This window comes from Malaclemys terrapin, chromosome 7 (assembly GCF_027887155.1).
Source record: "Malaclemys terrapin pileata isolate rMalTer1 chromosome 7, rMalTer1.hap1, whole genome shotgun sequence".
In the NCBI taxonomy this organism is placed as follows: domain Eukaryota; kingdom Metazoa; phylum Chordata; order Testudines; family Emydidae; genus Malaclemys; species Malaclemys terrapin.
The window spans coordinates 29,272,548-29,294,060 of NC_071511.1; the positions used below are offsets into that span (position 1 = coordinate 29,272,548).

The 21,513-nt window shown below is 58.2% G+C and overlaps 2 protein-coding genes across 3 annotated transcripts; one reads left to right on the plus strand and one right to left on the minus strand.

Annotated features, from left to right (window-relative positions):
* Nucleotides 1-2,127: 2,127 nt before the first annotated feature.
* TMEM151A (transmembrane protein 151A) lies at nt 2,128-5,760 on the minus strand. Its single transcript, XM_054034960.1, has 2 exons — nt 5,582-5,760; nt 2,128-4,119 (listed from the first exon to the last, which is right to left on the minus strand). Exons 1-2 carry the CDS (start codon nt 5,639-5,641, stop codon nt 2,803-2,805), a joined length of 1,377 nt encoding a protein of 458 aa, XP_053890935.1. The 5' UTR covers nt 5,642-5,760; the 3' UTR covers nt 2,128-2,802.
* Nucleotides 5,761-9,997: 4,237 nt separating this feature from the next.
* On the plus strand, nt 9,998-17,327 carry YIF1A (Yip1 interacting factor homolog A, membrane trafficking protein). Of its 2 annotated transcripts, XM_054034728.1 has the most exons (8): nt 9,998-10,177; nt 11,203-11,420; nt 12,112-12,216; nt 12,462-12,540; nt 13,013-13,070; nt 13,495-13,650; nt 14,881-14,974; nt 15,546-17,327. In XM_054034728.1, the coding sequence occupies exons 1-8, from the start codon at nt 10,147-10,149 to the stop codon at nt 15,699-15,701; spliced, it is 897 nt and encodes a 298-aa protein (XP_053890703.1). In that variant the 5' UTR covers nt 9,998-10,146; the 3' UTR covers nt 15,702-17,327. The 2 variants fall into 2 exon arrangements, with proteins under 2 accessions (XP_053890703.1, XP_053890702.1); XM_054034727.1 differs by lacking the exon at nt 9,998-10,177 and having other exon boundaries at nt 11,157-11,420.
* Nucleotides 17,328-21,513: the final 4,186 nt, after the last annotated feature.

Below are 21,513 nucleotides of genomic sequence, written 5' to 3' on the forward strand. Positions count from 1 at the left end.
CATGCACTGGGGTGCAGCACAGCCCCCAGCCCTGCACTTCTCTGGCTCCAAGGGCTCCCAGAATGGGGGGGTGTCTCCTAGAGCTGCCAGGGCAGGAATAATGCCCCTTGGGTGGCAGGGCCAGGAGCCAGGGCCCTGGGGGTGCCAGGTTTGCAGCAAAGACCAAGAGGTCATGGGCAGTTGGGGATAAGATGGACAGCTCAGGGGGCTGAGATACCCTCTGAACCCCCATCCCAACACATGCACCAGGTAAATCTGCCCCCACCTCACTGCTTTGTGCAAGAAGCAGCTAGAGCTGCAGCCTCGGCACATAAGCCCCAGAGCAGGCATTGGGGCAACAGGCCCGTTAAGCAGATTTAACGTGGAACCTTTCCGCGCTAGGGGGGCTGGCTCCAATCCAGCCTTGGGGCAGGTGGTCTGGGACTGAGACATGGGGCCTTTCCCCTCTCGGGGATGCCAGTTCTGGTCTGGATCCACCCTGTGTAAGGCACGTTTGCAGGGTCTCAGCCCAGTTCTCCACAGGACAAACACACAGCCCTGCCCGTGGGCACTAATCTGCCCCTCGACAGCATCCCCAGCACTGCGGCGAAGTGGCCAAACAGGCCCCCTTGTGGGTGAGTAAGAGGGGCAGGGAGAGCATGTCAGGGGGCTCTTCAGGGCTCACCCACGAATCAGACTCCAGGGTGAATCTCCTGCAGATTTTAGGGGTATAAAGCACACCCTCCATCCGAGAACACGGTGCTGTGTTTCCCCTCTGGGGGTTGAGAGCACGGACTCTTGGGTTTTTGCCCCAGAGGGAAGTGCGGTCTAGCGGGTTAGAACAGGGGCTGGGCATCAGGACTCCTGGGTTCAATTCCTGGCTCTGCCCCTGGCATGAGGGAGTGAGTTGTTTCCTCTCTCTAGTATCAGAGGGGTAGCTGTGTTAGTCTGGATCTGTAAAACGCAACAGAGAGTCCTGTGGCACCTTTAAGACTTTCCTCTCTCTAGTGCTCCATCCGTCTATGGGGGCTCATGTTCATGTTCCTAGAGAGGCTGAAGCCAGCAGGATAGTGGTCTGGACTGCTTGGGGCCATGCAGTGTCTGGGCAGGGATGGGGAAGCCCTGGGCCTTGATAGGGCTCAGCTGGGGCTTGACGATGGGCTCTAACCTGCCTGTTCTGCACCACCCCTGCACCCCGTTTGACCTGCACTCCAGGCAAGCAGGCCCTGGGCCCCACGGAGCCAGTGCGGAAGCTCAAGATGCACCTGAATCCTTCAGTCGCTCAATAAACCTTAATGCTTCCATCAGCAGCTGTCTCTGTCACTCTTAATGCGCAGGCCTGGAGGGCTGACCCCCATGCTAGGGGGTGCTGTGCTGCAGGGAGCAGGACAGGGACTCAGTAGGGGGCATGTGCCCCTTGCAGTCAGTTCTGGCCCCAAAGTCTGAGTCCAGGGGGCTGAGCTCAGGGCTGGGATAGCAGGGACTGCAGGCTGGTAGTGAGGGGCATCAGCAGGGCTGCCCTATCAGTTGGCTCCATTTCCCTGGCTGCCCTGTATTGCTCGCTCCATGCCCCAGAGCGGGATCAGCTCGTGGCTCCAGCACCCATAGGCAAGGCACTTGAGCAGTTGAGCCCATCTGCTCCTGCCAGAGTGGCTCATGAGTGGCCACTCACTCTTAAAGGGCCCTGTCCCAGTAGGGTCTGCAATAGAGTCTCTGAGGGTCCTGGGCAGTGCTGAGGGCCAGCTGCCTCTGGGGTGGGGCACGGGGACTGTTCATACAGGACTCCCTCACCCGGTGCTGAGATGCAGCGGGGGGATACCTGCGTGCACACAGAGCACAGCTCATGCCATGACCAGAGCCACACCCACTGCACCCTGGTCTGGACTTCGCTCCTCCAGCAGGGGACCCCCCCCCCCCCCCCCCCACACACACACACACACACAGAGAGAGAGCCAGGCTCATCTTCTCCAACAGGGGGCAGCAGACACCAACACCCAGAGAACGCAGGGCTCAGCCCCGTTCAGCAAGGGGCGATAGACTGACACAGCACAGCTGTCCCCTCCAACAGTGGGCAGCAGTGGGGACAGACAGACGGTCTGGCTCATCCCCTCCAGAGGCAGGCAGCACAGCCACACACCCAGACTCTGCTGTGGGTTTGTGTCACTTTATTCACTGTCACGCTCACTCCAGCCAGGCCTGCCCGGACATGCACCATTTAACCACCAACCCCTTGGCACAGCCTCAGGGAGAGAGGGGTGCCAGGGCAGAATAGATACTTTGGGGGGAGTTTTGAGAGGAAATTAAACTATCCCCCAGCCTCACTCTGCCATGGGGGTCCCAGCCTTGGGGAGGGAGGGGTGAGGCACCGAACCCACAGTATCAAGGTCCTCCAACTATCAGGGATTTAGGGCAGCCCCAGTCACCTCCAAAGGAAGCCTCACACCCTCCTGCACATCTGGTACACCTGGGGAAGGCTGCCCCCTGCCCTAGGTTCCTTTGCACAGGTCTGTCAATGTCCCTATCCCAGTCCTGGGCTCAGTCTAACCTCTGGAATCCAATTCCACCCACAGGAGCTGAGATCAGAATCCAGCCCTGACCCCTTAGTCCTCAGTGGTTGACCGGATCTACACCTGGGGAGCTGAGAGCACACACTGTTTTTTCTGTGAAGTGGCTCCCCTTGTTCTAACTCAGCCAGGGCCTGTGTGCCACAAGCACTGGGGTCCCCGGGGCAGAGGAAGGAGGCTCAATTGTTCCCCGGGGGTAGCTTAGTTGTTTTTTTCCTGTCTCTGGGAATCCATCCATGCTCCTGGCTGTGCTCTGAGTTCAGAGAGGTGTCCCAGCCACTGTGCCCGGGGTGCCCTGTGGGGGACATGTCTCCCCACTGCGCATGATGATCACCGGAAAGTAGAGGGCGTCGTGGTAGCAGGGCGGATTCCCCAGGGGCTGCCTCTCTGTCCCGCCCCCACTCAGGCTGCGGAAGATGCTCCGGCCCAGCGAGAAGCGGCTGCGGCTGAAGGGCAGGCGGGCGTAGAGGGCCCGGGTGCTGCAAGAGGGGAGCGAGTTGCTGCTCAGCGTACGACGGCAGCGCTGCCAGCCCCGCAGGTAGGCACCGCCTGCCATGGCAGCATCCATCAGCACCGCTTCTGAGTAGCTGGGCACCAGCTGGCGGTTGGAGCAGATGTGCCACTCCAGCTCTGTCATGTCCACCGTGGCCACACGTGGGATGGGGCGCCCGTAGCCAGGGGGCTCCTGGGAGCCAGGCCCATCCTCAGTACCAAAGAGCTTCTCCACGTGGTAGTGCACGTTGGCTGTGCGGTACCCAGCTAGCACCCGTAGCGGCCAGGACAGAAGCGCCAGCGAGGCTGCCCAGAAGGCCCAGCGCCGGGCGAACCAGGGAGGGCGCCCTGGCTCAGGGAAGACCATCAGCTGCTCCTGGAAGTTGACATCTTGCAGCCGCATGCCCTCTCGTGCCTCCAGGTAGTCGTCCAGCCCTTCGTTCTGGCCGAAGAAGCGTGCCCGCTGCGCCAGGTAGGCAGCCTCGGCCCGAGCGCTGGCAAAGCTGAAGCACTTGGTGAAGCGCAGGCGTGTGGCCGGATGCTCAGCCAGGCCCAGCAGCTCCTTGGAGACGTCACGCACGCCATGGGCCGTGTAGTCAAAGTGGCTCTCAGCCACGTGGGTGTTGACCCGCTCATGGTACACCTGCGTGGTGGTGTAGGCATCGCCATTGCGATAGCGGGTCACCTGGCGCGTCCGACGGATGTAGTGGTAGCTCACCGCCTTCCACCACACGCAAGGCGCTGCCTGCTGCATGTGCTGCACCAGCTGGTGCACGCTGGCAGTGCTGGCCCGGGGCTGGCGCCGGGCCTGGGCAAAGCGATGCCAGCACTCTACCAGGTAGAGCAGGTAGAGCATGGCCAGGAAGGCCAGCGGGATGTAGAGATAGCCGTCTGAGCAGGGGCTGGCGTGATAGATAGTGGAGGTTCCCCGGGATGCCCCATCAAAGGCCAGGCGGGTAACGGTGGAGAGGTGGCACCAGGCCACGGCACCAAAGCAACCATACATCAGCAAGGTGAGCAGGAGGCACCGCCAGTGTGACTCCCGCCACAGGGAGCTGCTCAGCGACTGCTTGAGGGGGCGCTGCTGCTCCAGGGAGAGAGAAACACAGTTAGTGGGGAAAGACCCTGTGGCCCTTTCCCTGTCCCCTTGCCCTGAGGCTGGATCAGAGCCAATGCCCCACAAAGGGGAAAGGTCCCATTTCCTTTCCTCCCATACCCTGCCCTCCAAACTCCAACTATCAAAACGGCTGGCCCAGACCAGGCAGCAGTAACCAATCAGAACACACGTGAGCCAGCATCTAATCTGCCCCCACCCTCCTTCTACCTCAACAGCGTCTCGTGGGCCCCAGGCAAAGCGCCAAAAACAAATGGACTCCCAGACGCAGGGCAGGGCTAGGGATGCAGATGCATCAGCGCCAATGAGCTCACTGGGGGATGGGAAGGCTCAGGGACAAACCACCAGACCTTACCCCCTGTCCCCCGTCCCAGAGCTGGGTATAGCACCCCGAGTCCTGACTCCCACCCCCACTGCTTTGGACCATTAGATCCCATCCAACCCTGACCTGGGACTAGAGCCCAGGCATCCTGGACCCCTGCTCACCTCCAACTACCTAGACCCCACTTGCCTCCAGGCCCAAGGCCAGAACCCAGGAGTCCTGGTTCCTATCCCCTCCTGCTTTAGACCCCAGGCCTCTCCTGGAGTCGACAACAGAACCCAGGGGGCTGCCAACACCCCCGCCCCTATTCCCTGCCACTGGACCCCACAACCTCCCAGAGCTAGGAATGGAGGGGTAGGCCCACGGATGTTATGGGAGGAGGGTCAGGGATCGAAACTGCGCAGAACCAGCCAAAGCAGGACTGCCCCGCACGCCTCCTCCTGCCTTTGCGATCCCCGCCCCACACCCACACCCACACCCACACCCAGGCGTGTTCCCTGCAGCACTGGGGGGGGAGGGGCACGGAGAAAACAAGCGCTCCCCACCTCACCCTGGGTCCGGGGGATTCCAGCCCCAGCAAGCCCGCCCCCCTCCCCCGGCCTTTGTCCCGATCGAGCCCCTCACGGTCCCTCCCACACACACACCCAGCCCCAGCCGCTCTGCTGCAATGCAGAGCCCGGCACCCGACCCGCCTCCCCGCGACGGGCCCGACAGCAAACCGCCCCCCCACACACACCGGGCCAACGGTCCCCCCCAGTCCCGATCCAGCTCCGGTGATTCCGGTGCATCGTCCCTCCACATTGTAACGGGAGTTACCGAAATGCCGCGGGGACGGAGCGGGGGAGTCACCGTGACCCCCCACGTCAACAGCCCCTTACACCCCAACCCCGCCTGTCTCCCCGTACCTCCAGCCCGCACCTCCCATCCCCGCCTATCCCCCACGCACCCCCCAACTCACACACAAACACCCTCCCACGCCCTTCCCGACTGTCCGGCGCGGGGGGGGGGTGCAAACGCGACAGGGGATAGCAGCGCCCCCCCGACCAGCCCCTGGGGGGAGAGCACCCCACCCTTTGCGCATGGGGGTCCAGGATCGGGCCCAGCGCTCACCTCCTCCCGGTGCGGGTCCCCCGCGGGGGGCGGGCTGGGCAGCGCCCCCTCGCCGAGCATGGCTGTTGCTGGGGGCTGCGGCAGCCGGGATCGCGGGCACCATGGCGGGGTCAGACCCAACGCCCCCCGGCCCCAGCGCGGAGCCGCCTCCCTGCCTGGTGCATCTTCTGCGCCCCGCTCCGATTGCTCCGTGCGCCTGCTCCGCCTCCCCCGGCGGGGCCCTGCCCGCGGCGCCGGGGCCGCCTCCCGAAGCCTCCCTCCTGCCCCGGTGCCCAGCTTCCCCTGCCCAGCACTGCGCCCCGCTACAGCATCGCCCCCCGTTCCGCACCCCTACTCCTGTGCGCCCAGGCGCCCCATCTCTTCCACACATCGCAGAGCCTCACCCCCGCGCTCCCCTGCCACCAACCCAGGGCCCTGCTGTCCCCTGCACCCCAGGGGTCTCCTGTGCCCCCATTCCTCCCATTCCTGCACCCCTCTGCCCGCTTCCTCCCTCTGCCCCATCCCCTGGTGCCACCCACCCTACACTACATCCCTGTGCCCCAGAGCCTGTGTGCTCCCTCCACACACACACACACACACACACAGGCACACCCTGCTCTCAGTCACCCATGCCCTGGGTGCCCTTATGCCGCCTGACATCCCCGCTCCTGTGATCCCCTCTCTCCTTCTGCCCCACCTTTATCCCCCACTATCACCCACCCCAGGGGCCCCTGCAACCCCAGTGCCACCCTGTCCCACCCCCTAACCCCTCCTGTCCCTGTACTGCACCCCTTATGCCCCAGTGCTACCTACTCATTCTACTTGCATGTTCCCCCTGAACCCCCACTCCTCACCCCCAGTGTGACCCACACCTCCTGTCCCTCCACTATACTCCCTATGCCCTGTGCCCCAGTGCTACCCGCACATCCTACCTGCATGTGCCCTCTGACCCCCACTCCTCACCAGGGCCGACGAAGGGGGGGGAAGCCGGTACAAATTACCGGGGCCCAGCTCCCCGCACCCCTTGTCGGCCCTGTTTAGCCGGTCCACCCTTGCTGGGGGGCCCCAAAAAAATTTTCACCGGGGCCCAAACCTGCTCTCGGCGGCCCTGCTCCTCACCTCCACAGTACAACCCACATATCATGCTTCTAATTGACCCTCTGCCCCCAGCCCAAGTGCCATCCTGCAACCCCCACCCCAACCTGTGCCTCCTACTCCTATCAACCTGCCACCCTGGCACCATCTCCAGTGCCTCCCTGCCCCCACCAGTGCCTACAACCCCCACTCCCCTTGTTCTCCACTGTCCTTAGGAGTGCAAGGTGTCTCAGCTCTGTGTTGCCAAAGTCCATCTGTGCCTCCTTCCCCACCCGCACCCCCATGTTGCATTTTGGAGATGGTCCCTAAGATTTAGGGGGCTCCTCCAGAACATCCACCACCACTTCCATCCTCACTAGCTAGTGAGTCTGTCATCGCCAAGCTGCTGGGACCCACATTTGGAGGAAGTGCCTTAGTCCTAAGGGGCAGACCCCCAAATGTCCATAGGAATTCAGTCCCCCCCAATGCCCCTGGCAGAATGGCTGGTCCTGACTGCCCATGGACTCCATTGATCAGGTAAGAGAAGTGAGACTGGCTCCATTGCCCTCCCCCCAGACCTCCTCTCCATCTCTCCCTACAGCTCCCATGGCTCCAGGACAAGGGGGCAGTGCCCAGGCAAGGGAGCCCCTATCTCAGAGAACGTGTGCAGCATGCAAGACTTCCTTGTGCAATGTGCAAAGAACTAGATTCCCTGGCGACTGGCATGAGAGTCGGTAGGTGAGCTGCGGAACTCCCTGCCAGAGGATTTATGGATGGGAGATTCAAAGGCCAGAAGGCCCTGTTCTGATCCTCCATTCTGACTCCTGCATCACTCAAGCTGGGTACTTCCCCACACGGATTCCTGCACCCCGCCCAGAGCTGCTGGCTAAGCTGGAGTTTTAGAGAGACACCCAGTTCGTATTGAAAGACCCCCACTTGATGGAGAACCTCCTACCCCCAGCCCTGAGGCAGTTGTGCCAAGGGTGAGTCCCCTCTCCCTGTTGAACATGCGTCCCTCAGTTCCCGGCGAAATGTGTCGGGCGTTGGCTCCCAGCCTTTGGCTCTTGCTCAGCTTTTGTCTGTGACATTAATGAGCCCCCAGCTTCAAGAAATCTCCCTGTGGAGGGGCTGAAAGGCCAGGATTGAGCCCCTTTGGGACCTTCTCTGGGATAAACTAAATGCAGCTCCATCAGCCTCTCCTGGCAAGGCAGGTCCTCCAGGCCTCGGATCCTTCTTGTGCTTCTTCTCTGAGGCTCTCCTTGATTTGTCACCAGCCTATGGAAGAGTGGTAACTGGATGTGGGTGCAAGATCCAGTCTCGGTCTCACCAATGCTGCGTGCAGAGGGGATTTCACCTCCCAGCTCCTGTTCCCTGTCCCTCAGACATGCCAGGATCACATTCACCCTCATAGCAACAGCATGGATGGCACTGGACACTTCTGCTCAGCTGATTTTCACCAGCACTCACGAGTCCCTGCAATCTTGAATGCAGGCCCCAGCCTGCACTGGGGTCAGGGCTCTCCAGCCAGGCCTTGTGGAGTCATGCCTGCTATTAGGCAAAGGTTCAGCTGGTCCAAAAGGGACGGTGAGTTAAGCAAGTCACTTTACTCAAAACCCTGTAATCTTGGGACACCAGGAACTGGCACTTTAAATAGACCCCCTTTGGGTCATGCTCTCAGCACGTGGAAACTGACCAGACTCCACTGAAGTCACCAGTGTTGGGATGACTTTCACCCACTGAGAATCTGCTCCCAGTAGCGAACAACTTCACCTGCAATTGGAGTCAGTGGCCCAAAGTGGGGGTGTGCTTTGGGGTCAGATAGGGCCCAATGGGCTTAGTCTCCCATGGATTCATGGGATTTGACTAATTCCTGCAGGCTCTGTTTTTAAAAAATGTGCTAGATTGTTATTCAGATATGAACTCTCCCCATCCCCCACATCTGTGGCCAGCAAAAACTCCATTGGTGGCTGCCTCAGGCTCCTCCGCTTCTCTGTGTATTTATTGTTCCAATTCCCCTGGCTGGGACCCCACAATTACATCAGGGTCCTCACATCAATTGCTACTGGCCAGTAGCTGAGTGCACCTTCCCCAGGGTATTGTGTAGGGGAGGCGTGCACTCATATGCCTGGTATTTTCCTGGCTTTGCAGATGCACCTGACAGAGCTGCGGGATGTATAGCAGTCTCGGGGACAGGAGGAGGTAGCTGTTAACTCTGAAAAAAGCCTTGGTGGTCATAGTGGATAAGCAGCTGAACATAAGCTCCCAGTGTGATGCAATCCTTTGATGCACAAACAAGGGAATCTCAGGTAGAGGAGAGGTTCTGTTGCCTCTGTATGTGGCAGAGGTGCGAGCACAGCTGGAATCCTGTGTCCAGTTGTGGTGTTCACAATTCAAGAAGAATCATGTTGATAAATTGGAGAGGGGTCAGGGAAGAGCCACAAGAATGATTAAAGAATTGGAAAATGTGCCTTATATGAGACTTCAGAAACTGAATCTGCTTACCTTAACAAAGAGCAGGTTAAGAGGCAGCTTGATCACAGGCTATATGTACTTACATGGGGAACGGAAATTTAACAACAAGCTTTTCAATCCAGCAGACAGAGATCTGACATCCAATGGCTGGAAACTGAACCTACACAGAGCCAGACTGGAAAGAAGGCATATTTTTGTAACCAGCGGGGGTAATTAATCATTGGAGCAACTTCCCAAGGCTCATGGTGGAGTCTTCATCAGACAACTTTTAAATCAAGAATAGATGGGTTTTTTTCTCAAATAGCTGCTCTAGTTCAAACAGGAATTAATTCAGGACAGTCCTGTGGCCTGCCACATGCAGGAGGGCAGACTAAATGATCACAATGGTCCCTTCTGGCCTTGGCATCTATGACTGTATGTGCAGTGCGGGGGGCACACTGGTTGTCAGTAGCCACTAACCAGGGCCACCCAGAGGATTCAGGGGGCCTGGGGCAAAGCAAATTCGGGGGCCCCTTCCATTAAAAAAAAGTTGCAATACTATAGAATACTATATTCTCGTGGGAGCAAATTGCCCCACTTGCCCCCCCTCCCCCGGGCGGCCCTGCCACTAACGGCTGTACAAAGCATGGATCTATAGCATCCTGGCTGAGCTACTCCCTCGCCCGCTCCACTTGCCCCTTCGCAACCGCTCGCCCCCGCCCCCACACTCCTGGCACTTAGCGCTTCAGCTGCAGTAAATACGCATGCGCCGCTCCCTGGTGCCACACATCCCGCCCTCTGACTTCTTATTGGAACAACTGGGTCTGGATTGATATCTCCTGACCCAATCAACATGACCGTTTGTCCAATCCACGTGGTCCGGCGGCCAATCGGAACTGGGGAGCGTGTGGCCGGGGACGTGGCTGCTGCCGGGTCTCAGGGTCCGGTACGGGGTGCCCGCAGCGAACGAAGGGCCCGTGAAAGCGCCCGGGGGGACCCGCAGCTCATTGTTATTCATACCCACAAAGCCCCGCGGGGGGCGGCCGCGCGCTGTGCCCGCCATGGCCTATCACCAGGGCTACGGGGGGCAAGGTGAGTGCGGGGCTCACCCTCTCCTGAGGGCCGGGCCGGTGGCGGGCGGGGCTGCCGGGACCCGTTTGCCTCGGGAGACCCCGGCCAGGCTGGTGTCTCCGCCGAGGCCTCCAGCCGCCCCCAGGCTCTGGGTGTCGGGTTCCCGCAGCTCCTGGCTCCCCTGGCCCAGCACGTGGGCAGCTGTGGGGGCTGGACCCAGCGGGCGAGGCCCCCCAGCCGGCTCGGGGGTCTCCCCCGTGCTGGGATTGGCTGGCAGCGGTCGGGGGTTTGAGGGCCCTGCATGAGCTGGGGTGGGGGGAGCCCAGGGCCAGGCCCTGTGTGGGAGGGGCGATGCCAAGGGCCAGGCCTGCTGTGATGTGGCATGAGTTACAGGTACACAGTAGAATTGCACCACCACCACCCCCGCCAAGTCAGGAAGAAAAGACCAGCGTGGCCCAGTTGCATCCCATTCTCCCCTCCCCACGAAGCTACTTAGACATCATGAATAAGTCTTGATCGTCTCTTCGATAAGCTGAACATCTGGAGCTCTTAAAGGCTTAGAGCGAGAGACTTTATTCTTCAGCCCCCAAGTCACGTTGACGGCTCCTTTCTGCACCCTCTTCAGTTTTTCAACCTGTGGCCCCAGAGCCAGATGCCCTGTTGCAGTAAGGGTCTGCCCAGTGCTGTATGCACCTATTTACACCTACTCTGGTTACAGACTGGGTGACTCCAAGGGTCACCTTAGTCTTTATTGCCACACCATGGCACTGGGAGCTCATGGTCAGTTGCTTGTCCACTTTGACCCTTGGATCCTGTCCAGAGTCACTGCTCGCCAGGAGACAGTCTCAGCTCTGTCCACACGGCCTGACCCCCTTGTTCTTAGATGGGTGGACACGTTTGGCTGTATTAAAATAGAGTGTGTCTGAATGGGTCCTGCTCCCCAATCGATTCAGTTCGCTTTGTATGACAGCCCTGGCCCAGTCACTATTTACCAATCTGCATGTTGTCTGCACATTTGATCAACGTTGATTTTATATGTATTGCAGGCTCCAAGCACCGAGGCCGGGGCCCCCTGGTCCCTCCTGCCCCGGACCCCCACCAGCTCTTCGATGACACCAGTGCTGGTTTCCAACATGCACAAGGCACCCCTGCCTCAGGAATCGACATGGGCTTCAACACCCTCCTGGCTGACCCAATGGCTAACGTGGCCGTGGCCTATGGCTCCTCCATCGCCAGCCAGAGCAAGGACATTGTCCACAAGGAGGTATGGGAGGGACAGGACCCAGACCCCTGCACTGCTCAGGGCTAGAATGGGGGGGCGGGGGCTGTGATTGGGGGGGCGGAATGCTCTGCAGCCCCTGGAATCTGCATACCTTGTGCCCCCATGGTGGGGAGAGTCCTCCCCTACTCTGGCAGTACCCCCTCTGCAGGGCAGAGTCTCCATGGCCCTTTCACTAAAGGGAGCACGGTCTGTTTGTTAAAGTGGGGGGTCTGAGAGTCAGGAGTCCTGCGTTCTTTTTCCAGCTCTGGGAGGGGAGTGGACTTTGGGGGCCAGGACTCCTGGGTTCTATACCTGGCTGTGGTAGGGAAGTGGGATCTAGTGGATTAGAGCAAGGATGGGCTGGGAGCCAGGACTCCAGGGTTCCCTTCCTGTCTCTTTGCCTCAGTTTCTTCTCTATAAATTGGATCTGGCCCCCGCAGGAGAATGGAGAGGTGTCGTTAATTGACTAGTGGTGGGCTTTGTCCTCCCAGGATGCCCCAAGCGCAGTAAGTCCCTGTCACACACATCCCATTTTGCCCAGTGCAGTAATCCCCAGTGCAGCCTGGTGTGGTAGCCACCCCTGCCCCACCCAGTATGATTAGTCCCCCGTTATGCCCTATAGCACGACTCCCTGCTCTTCCTGGCACAGTAACAAGTCCCCTTTCAATGCCATAACCCGTCTCTCCCTGCACAGATCCACAGGTTCATGTCCGTGAACAGGCTCAAATATTTTTTCGCTGTGGACACTGCCTATGTGACCAAGAAGCTGGCGCTGCTGATCTTCCCGTATGCACACCAGGTACGGGATGCCCTTGCCGCACATCCTGATGCACAAGTTATGGGGTCTCAGAACTGGCCGTGGGGTTGAGAGTCATGACTCCTGGGTTCTCTCCCTGGGAACCGGGATACTTGGGTTCTAGTCCGGGTTCTGCCATTGGTTCAATTGCATGATGATAATGATGTCTGTGCCTCAGTTTCCCCTGTTTAATGGATAAGGGTCTGCAAGGCTTAGAGCAATATCCAATCACTCTCCCTTCTCTTTAGAACTGGGAGGTTCGGTATAGCAGGGACACACCCCTGACGCCCCGACAGGACATCAATGCGCCAGACCTGTACATCCCCAGTGAGTATGATCAAGCAAATAGTGATGGGGGAGGGGCCTCTCCTCCTAACTCAGGTTAGTCAGGTCTGATGCCCTCCACTCTCAGGCCACTCACTCACCCACCCATCCTCAGCCCCAGGGGCCAGGGCCTGATGACCCTTCTCTTAGGACTGGTAGCTAGGGTCTAAGTGACCCCCTGTTTCTGTCTATATCTAGTGCAAGAGAGAGCAGTTGGTAGGTGTCAGACAGAGAGAGAGAGAGGGTGTGGTGTGTATGGGGATGAATGGATGCGGGTGTGTGAATGGGGATGAACTGGGGGAGGGAGGGTCAATGGACAGACTGCCCAGTCAATTAGGCAGACGGACATTGCTAGCACTGTCCCCTGGGAGGCTGATCCCCTTCCCTCACATTTCCTGTCCTGTCTATGGGTTGCGTCTCCCCCTCCCCCTCAGTGGAAGCTCTAGCTCACGCTTCATCTGTGTGTCTATTTCAGGCATGGCCTTTATCACATACATCCTGTTGGCCGGCATAGCCCTGGGCCTGCAGCAAAGGTGAGTCCTGCTTCCCTGGAGCCACCAAAACTCTCAGCCCACCTTTCCCCCACAGGCTTTGTCAGAGGCGCTCTCCCCTCTCAGGCAACGCTGACCCCAGCGCGGTGGGTCCTTTTTTCCAGTGATTCCCGGGTGTGGAGGATCCCCCTCGTGTTTTCCTCAAAAGCTGAAGTATGAACCCAGGTGTCCTCCTAGCCAAGTTCCAGATTGGGTGACTCTGCCTGTCTCTAAATCTCTGCTATAGTTTCTGTCAGTTGCAGGATTCTCCCCCACTTCCTCTCTCAAACTCGGGTGTAGCTTTGCTATGTGACCCCAGAGGTGGCTGCGTCTCAACGCCAGGCAAGGGATCCCTGTATAAATAGCACCTGCACCCCACCCCAGCGGCAGAAGTGAAGGCTGATTTGCTGTCATGGTTCCCTGGCAGGTTCTCCCCGGAGGTGCTGGGCATGTGTGCCAGCACTGCCTTTGTGTGGGTCGTTATTGAAGTCCTCGCCCTGCTCCTGAGTCTGTACCTAGTGACAGTGCAGAGCGACCTCACGCCCTTCGACCTGCTCGCCTACAGTGGGTACAAATACGTGGGGTGAGTCTGCATGCAGGACAGCCCTGCTGCCGCAAGCCAGCTGGGCGGGCAGCAGCGCCAGGCAGCTGCCGGGGAGGGGGGTTCGAGGCTACAAAAGTGGGCCAGGGGTTACAGAAAATTAGGCTGAAATGAAAATAATTTAATGAAAACAACAAATTAATTATTGTTGTCTACATTTTTAATGGAAAATTTCAGTTTTTTGGCGAAAATTTAAATTTTGATAATATTTCAGTTTTGCTCAAAAAATTTTCAGGAAAAGCTGCTGTAGGGCATCATGGGAGTTATAGTCCGGGAGCCTCAAGCCCCCTTTCTCCACTGTGTGCCAGTGTCCCTTGCACAGACTATATCTCCCATGATGCACCAGTGGGATGGGCCTCGGGGTCCTGCTGGAATGGGGGGCTGGACCGGGTGATGCTGGGATGGGGTTGGGGGTTCTGCCAGGGTTGGGATGGCTGGATGGGGTGAAGCTGAGAGTGGGTCTGAAGTGTCCAGCTGGGACAGGGGGGACTGGGTGGGGTGATACCGAGGGTGAGTCTGAGGGGTCCCACCAGGATGAGTGAGCAGCAAGGCCGGCTCTAGGCACCAGCAAAACAAGCTGGTGCTTGGGGCGGCACATTTTTGGGGACAGCATGGCCGGCGCCAGAATGCTGCCCCTAAAAATGTGCCCCCGGCCGCCCTAGCTCACCTCCGCTGCTGCTGCCACGGCGCGCGAAACAGCTGATTGGCGCGCCGCTCAAGCCTGGGAGGGAGGGGGAGCAGCGGCGCGCCAATCAGCTGTTTCGCGCAGCTCGGGGTCTCTCCCTCCCTCCCAGGCTCTCAAACCTGGGAGGGAGGGGGAGATCCCGAGCGGCCGTTTCGCGCGCCGCTGCTCCCCCTCCCTCCCAGCCTTGGGAGCCTGGGAGGGAGGGGGAGACTCCGAGTGGCCACGGCGCGGGCGCCGCTTCTCCTCCCTCCCTCCCAGGCTTGAGAGCCTGGGGGGAGGAGGCAGGGCTGGGGATTTGGGGAAGGGCGGAGTTGAGGCGGGGCCGGGGGAATTAAAGAACGGGGGGTGGGGGGGGGCAAAATTGTTTTTGCTTTGGGCGGCAAAAATCCTAGAGCTTGCCCTGGTGAGCAGGCTGGATGGCATGCTGCTGGAGGAGGGGGGCTGGTGCATCTGTGCAGGGAGGGGAGATGTGAGGAGCCCCCTCTCACTGCCTGGCCCTGCCCTCCCCTAATTTCTGTCTCCTGCAGGATGATCCTGGCTGTGCTGGGGGGACTGCTCTTTGGCAGTGATGGGTACTACGTGGCCCTTGCCTGGACATCCTGTGCCCTCATGTACTTCCTGGTGAGTGCAGGGCCCAATACGGACACCTACAGCCTCTGTAATCTCTAGGGACAGCCCCTATATAGACACGTAGAGCCCCCATAAATCCCTGGGGCCAGGCACCCAGGAATGGGGGTTGCTTCTCTACAGCAGCTATAGCCCCTGTAACCCACAGGTTGGAGGTGCTTGGGAGTGGAGATAGGGGAAGAGCCTCAGAAGTGAGCGAGGCCATGTGGCCCCTGGGCCATTTGAGGCCATCCCATGGAGTAGTCTCCAATGCCCTGTCCCCACATGGTGGTATCTGCCAATCCCAGCGGCAGGGGCAGTAGCCTTTGAACATGAGGCATCATGGGACTTGGTAATGGCTCCCTTAGCCACAGTAGCTGCAATGTTCAACTCATTCCATGGGGGCAGTGCAGGGGTCGGGGCCTGGGCATGGGGCTGCATGAGAAGAGGAGTGGGGCTGGGTAATTACCAGTTAATTCCCCATGTCTAATGCTGTCTCCCCAAAGGTGAGGTGGTGGCAGGGAGAGACAGGGCAGGTGGGTTACTGGGCCAGGCTCCCCCTATATCTAATGTTGTCTTTCCCCAGGCACGCTCCCTGCGAATGAAGCTGCACCCGTCCCTGGTGCCAGATGGGATGGGGCATCCCAGGGGCGGTGGGCGTGGTCAGACCTATGTCACCCTGGGGGCTGCTGCCTGCCAGCCACTGATTGTCTACTGGCTCACCTTCCACCTGGTCCGCTGAGATGGGGCAGCGTGGCGCCCTGGGGGACAGTCCGTCCCAGACACATGGACTCCTGGGACGCCCCCAGACATACAGGCACCCAGGACACACATCCTCCAATCCACAGCTTTTGGGGACCATACACAACCTGAAGCATGGACATCTCAGACGCCCATGTGGGAGCTGGCAGCCAGGACTCCTGGGTTCTATCCCCAACTGGCTGGGTGACCTGAGGTGTGTCCCTTCTCCTGCCACTGCCTCAGTTTCACCCTCACTTTGAAGGAGGGATGATAACACTAACCTGCCCTCTGGGACTTGCCCGGCCACATCACCTCAGGTGCAGGGCCCTACCCCCCACCTCCCATCTGCTGGTGGGTATCTGGTCCCCCAGTCCCCTGGGATGGAAAGTACCCCAAAAAAACAGTGTTTCCAGCATATCAGTGTTTTTCCGGAGAACTCCATCAAAACCCAACACTTGGGGAGAGGGAATAAAGAGTCCTGACTAACCAGCAGTCTGTGTGTCAGTGCTGGGCCATGGTGCTGGGGGGAGCTGTGCAGCAGAGAGTGGGGCAGTGGCCCACTAGGGGGCACTTTGCCCTTGCAGCCCTGGCCCCAGTGCCCAGGCATGATACTAGGCGGGCTGTGGGGCAGGAAGCAGGGTGGGGACTCAGTAGGGGAGCATTCTACCCTTGCAGGCATTGTGGAGCCCGCTACACACAGCACTAGTACAGTGCCCCTCAATCCCAACCTCATGCCACTGCAATTTCTGTCCCATTCATAGAACCATAGATTATATATCACAGAATCATAGATAGGTAGGGCCGGAAGAGAGACCTAGACCAGCCTGCTGCTCTGAGCAGGACTGAGTACACCAGGGATTGGTGGGATCATCTAGTCTGACCTCCTGTATGACACAGGCCATGGGACTGCCCTGAATTAATTCCTCTTTGAACTAGAGCAGATACTTTGGAACAAATCCAGTTTTGATTTAAAAATTTGCAATTGACGGAGAATCCACCAAGCCTTAGGAAGTTGTTCCATAGTTAATTATTAAATTGTTAAAAACTTGTGCCTTATTTCCAGTCTGACGTCTAATTTCAACTTCCAGCCATTAGATCGTGTTAGACCTTTGTCTGCTAGATTGATGAGTTCTCTGTTATCCAAGTGCTGTTCCCCAGCAGGCACTTCTAGAGTGCGACCAAGTAACCCCTTAGCTTTCTCTTTGTTAAGCTAAATAGATCAGGCCCCTGGAGTCTCACTCTGAGGCATGTTCTCTAAGCCTTTAATCATTCTCGTGACTCTTCTCTGAGCCCTCCAATTTATCAGCATCCCTCTTGCATTATGGCCACCAGAACTGGATGCAGGATTCCAGCAGCTGCACCAGTGCCACCTACGGAAGTAACAGAACCTCCCTTCTACTCAAGCTTCCCCTATTTATACATCCCAAGATTGCATTAGCCCCTTTGGCCACAGATTCACGTTGGGAGCTCATATTCAGCTGATTATCCACCATGACCTCCAAGCCCCTTTCAGAGTCACTGCCTCCCAGGATAGAGTCCCCCATCCTGTAAGTGTAACCTACATTCTTTGTTCCTATATGTGTAACTTTACATTTTGCCATATTAAATCACATATTGGTTGTTTGCACCCAGCTTACCAGCTCATTCTGTATCAGTGACCTGTCCTCTTCATTATTCACTACTGCTCCCATCTTTGGGTCATCTGCAAACTTTTATCAGCAATTATTTTATGTTTTCTTCCATGTCATTGCAAAAAAATATTAAACAGGATAGGACCAAGCACTGTGGGACCCCAGTAGAAACATATGCACCCAGTGATGATTCCCTGTTTCCAAGTAAAATGTGAGACGGCTCAGTAAGCCAGTTTTTAATCCAGTTAATAACGTGTGCCGTGGTGATTTAGTATTGATGTGGTTTTCTTAAGATATCCTGGGGTACCATGGCAAATGTATTACAAAAGTGTAAGTGTTCAACATCAACACTCATCTTTGACTCTCACCAAAAAATATACCAAGTTAGTTTGACAGGCTCTGTTTTCCATAAACCTGTGTTGATTGGCTTTAATTATACCACACTTCTTTATTTATTCAGTTCTGTTGTGTCAGTCGTTCCATTATTGTGCCCTGGAGTGATGGAGGTGGGAGGTTCATTAGGGTTTGGTATCTTTACAGCTCAGGGTTGAGTGTTTGGCTGCAGGGAGCTTTGAACCATGTGGGGACAAGTGCAGGCCCTGCTCCCTACAGCACTTAAAGTAGTCTGAAAAAAGAGGGGGGGGGGGCGGAAGGATTTCAGCTGTAATTTTCCACAGCTATTAAAGTGACTTCATAGCTGCCTGCCCCATCAAACTGCCCCTCCTTTCACCCCCTATTAACTCTACCCCCACCCCACCTCCTGGGGGAAGAGCGCTGCAGCAGCTCTGATTGACTGCTTATACCACAGAAGGTGGGGCAAGCAGCCAATCAGAGGCAGGGCTCAAGCGCCCAGCTGGAGCTGCAGAAGTTGTATTTGCTGCTGGGTCTGTGCCCCTTTGCTCAGAACTTTAACCCTCGCCTCGACTATAGCCCAGGCCTGCTGCCGCACAGGGATGCTAGGGTGAGGCGGGGAACAGACCAGGAGCTCTGGCTTATCCTGCCTTCAATGCTGCTGACATTGTCATTCTGCCTCTTGCCACCAGGTGTCAGTGCGAGCACACAGGGCCCTTTGCTCAGGGAAGCAAATGGAAGCAGATGCTATTGAATCCCCACAAACTTTCCTCAGCAGATGCCCTCAGTTATAGGGGTGCTGGAACCACGTGTACAGTGTGGGGGTGCTGAGAGCCACTGAACCAAACTGTAAACCCCGGATATGATGGAAACCACTTTAAGACAGGGGGGTGCAGGAGCACCCCAGTTCCAGCACCTATGCCCAGTTATGAGCCAGGGACCCCCCCTCCATATGCCCAGAGCAGCTGTAGGTTCCCACCCCAGCTCTGCCAGTGCCCCTCAAGCCTGACCCACAGCCCCCTGCTAGCCCAGCCCTGGGCTCCCCCTCCGGTTCTGTTAGTTAATTGCTTATCACCACCTTGCAACCACTCCCCCCAAGAGCAATTCATCCTGCAATGCTGACCTCAGCAGGTGGGGGGAGGCTCCTGGGTCTCCTCCCCGCATCATTTCCCTTCACTGTGAATCCAGTACCTCAGTCAGCATGGATGGGTGGGGGCAAGAAAGACAGATAAGCTCTACCCCGTCCCCCAACACTGTTTCCTGCCTCCCGACCCCCAAGCTCCTACCAATGCCCCCATCCACCACGCTCCCTGCGTCTGACAGCTCTGGTGGTTGCTGGCTCTTCCAATTAAGCAGAGATCTTTGGTTGGAGGTGGGAGGGGTGAAGGAGGTGTGAACTCGTCCCCCCCCCGCCCCCCCCCCCCGCCCCTCCAGTGAGCTGGGATTGGAACCCCACTGTTCTGACTCCCAGCTCTTCCCACTAGCACCATGGCCCCTCCCGCAGCAAAGCTAAAAACCCAGCAGTCCTGACACCCAGCCCCCACCTCCCACCATTCTAACCAATAGATCCACACACACACCCCAGTTGGGACCAGACCCCACAGGCCTGGCTGCCAGCCTTCCCAGCTCTAACCCTGACACATCTTGCACAAGCACCATCACCCACGCCTGTGTCAGTGTGCCCAAATGGCAGCACCCTCCCCCTGAGAGAGGACATGCCCTGTAGTCCATTCCCTGCACCCCCCACACTAGTCTGTTTCCCCTGCCCTAGGGTGACCAGATGTCCCGATTTTATAGGGACAGCCCCGATTTTGGGGTCTTTTTCTTATATAGGATCCTATTACCCCCCCAACCCCCTGTCCCGATTTTTCACACTTGCTGTCTGGTCACCCTACCCTGCCCTGGGGCTGGATTGGCTCTGCCACCCCCTGGAGGGTAGGACAAAACACACATGCTTGCCCGCTCTCTCCCCCCCCCCCCCCCAACGCCTAGTCTAGGTGCACACACATTAACTATCCTGCTTTGTTTAATGAGGAAATGGCGCGAATCGAGGACAAATTCACAGGCATTGCAGGGGTGTGTGTGGGGGGGGGGAGCTGACGGCAGCCCCAGGGCCGGCAGCTGGGGTCCTGTGGCTGGAGATGGGGGCAGCTGGGGGGGTCAGGTGGCAACTCACCTAAGCAGATTAAATCCATCAGCACTGCAGCTCATGGCTAATGTGCTGGAGCAAGTAGGGAGGGTAGTGAGCACTGGCCGTTACATAACAGCTCCCAGCCTGGGAGCTGGGCTCCTACCGCTGCCCCCCTCCCCCCTACGCCAAACCCCAAAATGGTGATGGGTCAGGTCTCAGTGCCAGTCGGGGTGGGGGAGGAAATCTGTATAAACAGCCCCAGCACGCCGCCCCAGAGGCAGCTGCTGCTCACTGCCAGGAGAGGGAATCCCTGTATAAACAGCCGCGGTGCCCCACGCCAGAGGCAGCTGCAGCGCAGTGCCAGGCAAGGGATCCCTATCTACACGGCTGTGATGGAGCGCGTTCCCAGCAGATCAAAGCCTGGGGGAGGTGGCTCTTTGCCAGTGCAAGGTTCTCGTTCTCCCTCACATTCTCTCCCTGGCAGCATAGTGACAAATTTGATCTAAGACAGGAATTTCCCTGATGAAAAATGTTGGATAAATGGCCCAGAAAACAGCAGCTGCTGATTATTCTCTAGCGCTTCAAAGAGCTTTGCAGCCCTACAACTGCCCCAGGAGAGAATTTTGCTGATCTCATTACAGAGGGGAAACATATCAGCAAAGCGGATCGGACCTAGGAATCCTGGCTAACAGCTCCCCCACCCCACAAAACCCCACTCCTCTCCCAGTGCAGTTACAGAGCCCTGCAGGCCTCAGGGGGTCCCCCCCTTATCCTGGCTCTAGCCCCCCTCCCACCGCCTGGGGAAAGACCCCAGGAGTCCCTGCCCAGGTTCCAGGAGTGGGGATGTCCCTGGGCTGGCTAGCTGGGCTGTCCCATATGGACTGAGCTCACTACCTACACTGTGCTTATGACCCACCCCTGTCCCCGCACAGGAGCCAACCCTGGGGTTGGCCCTTTGACTCTGGCAGTTCTGACAGACCCAGCCACAAGCCACAGCTGAGTGACTGCTGGCAGGTGTGTGTGTGTACGCAGCGGGGGGCGCGTGTTTGTGTGTGTGGGGGGGGGGGGTCATACAGGCTGTGTATGAGGCTAGTTGGGGGGGAAGCCTGTGAGGGGTGTTGTAGGGGGCAGGGGTTTGGCCTGGCAAGAAGGGCTGAAGGGCTGAGACAGTGAGTGTGTGCCCGCTGGTGCTCAAGGGCTGCGTACATCCCCAACAGCAGTGCCCAGCCCTGGGGTGAGGGCACACATCCCATCCTGGCAGGCTTTGGGGGTCCCTGTGGCAAGGGACTCAGAAGCAGGGCTGCCAGCACTCCCTTATTACAAGGGACATCCCTTATTTTTTCATCTCTGTACAAGCAGCTCTGGAGTTGCTGAGTGCTGCGAAAAGCAGCAAGCAATGCCCCTGGCAAGTAGAGAGGGGTGAGTACGGCTTCTTATTGCTACATGCTGCGACCTCAAATAATAACAATATCTGGGGGGGGAGGGGCATGAAAACAGGCCCTTAGTTTTAAACCAAAATGTTGGCACCCCTGGAGACCTCTGGGCTGTTGCAGTGCAAAGCAGCTCCCCAGTGCCCTGGGGGCTGGGAGCATAGACATGTCCCCGGAGGCAGGATTGGTGGGACCAGGCTGCCCAGCACCTCACTGGCCTCCACAGCAGCAGTGCCAGAGCACGCCCCTCCCCTCCCCAGCCCCGGCAAT

What these genes read in the sequence shown, in the direction of transcription:
- TMEM151A (XM_054034960.1), bottom strand. Translation starts at nt 5,641, where the DNA reads ATGCTCGGCGAGGGGGCGCTGCCCAGCCCGCCCCCCGCGGGGGACCCG. An exon ending in GGGACCCGCACCGGGAGGAG is followed by an intron (nt 4,120 to 5,581) that starts GTGAGCGCTGGG and finishes TCCCTGGAGCAG; the next exon opens with CAGCGCCCCCTCAAGCAGTC.
- YIF1A (XM_054034727.1), top strand. Translation starts at nt 11,157, where the DNA reads ATGTTGTCTGCACATTTGATCAACGTTGATTTTATATGTATTGCAGGC. An exon ending in GCCAGACCTGTACATCCCCA is followed by an intron (nt 12,541 to 13,012) that starts GTGAGTATGATC and finishes TGTCTATTTCAG; the next exon opens with GCATGGCCTTTATCACATAC. An exon ending in AGTGGGTACAAATACGTGGG is followed by an intron (nt 13,651 to 14,880) that starts GTGAGTCTGCAT and finishes TGTCTCCTGCAG; the next exon opens with GATGATCCTGGCTGTGCTGG.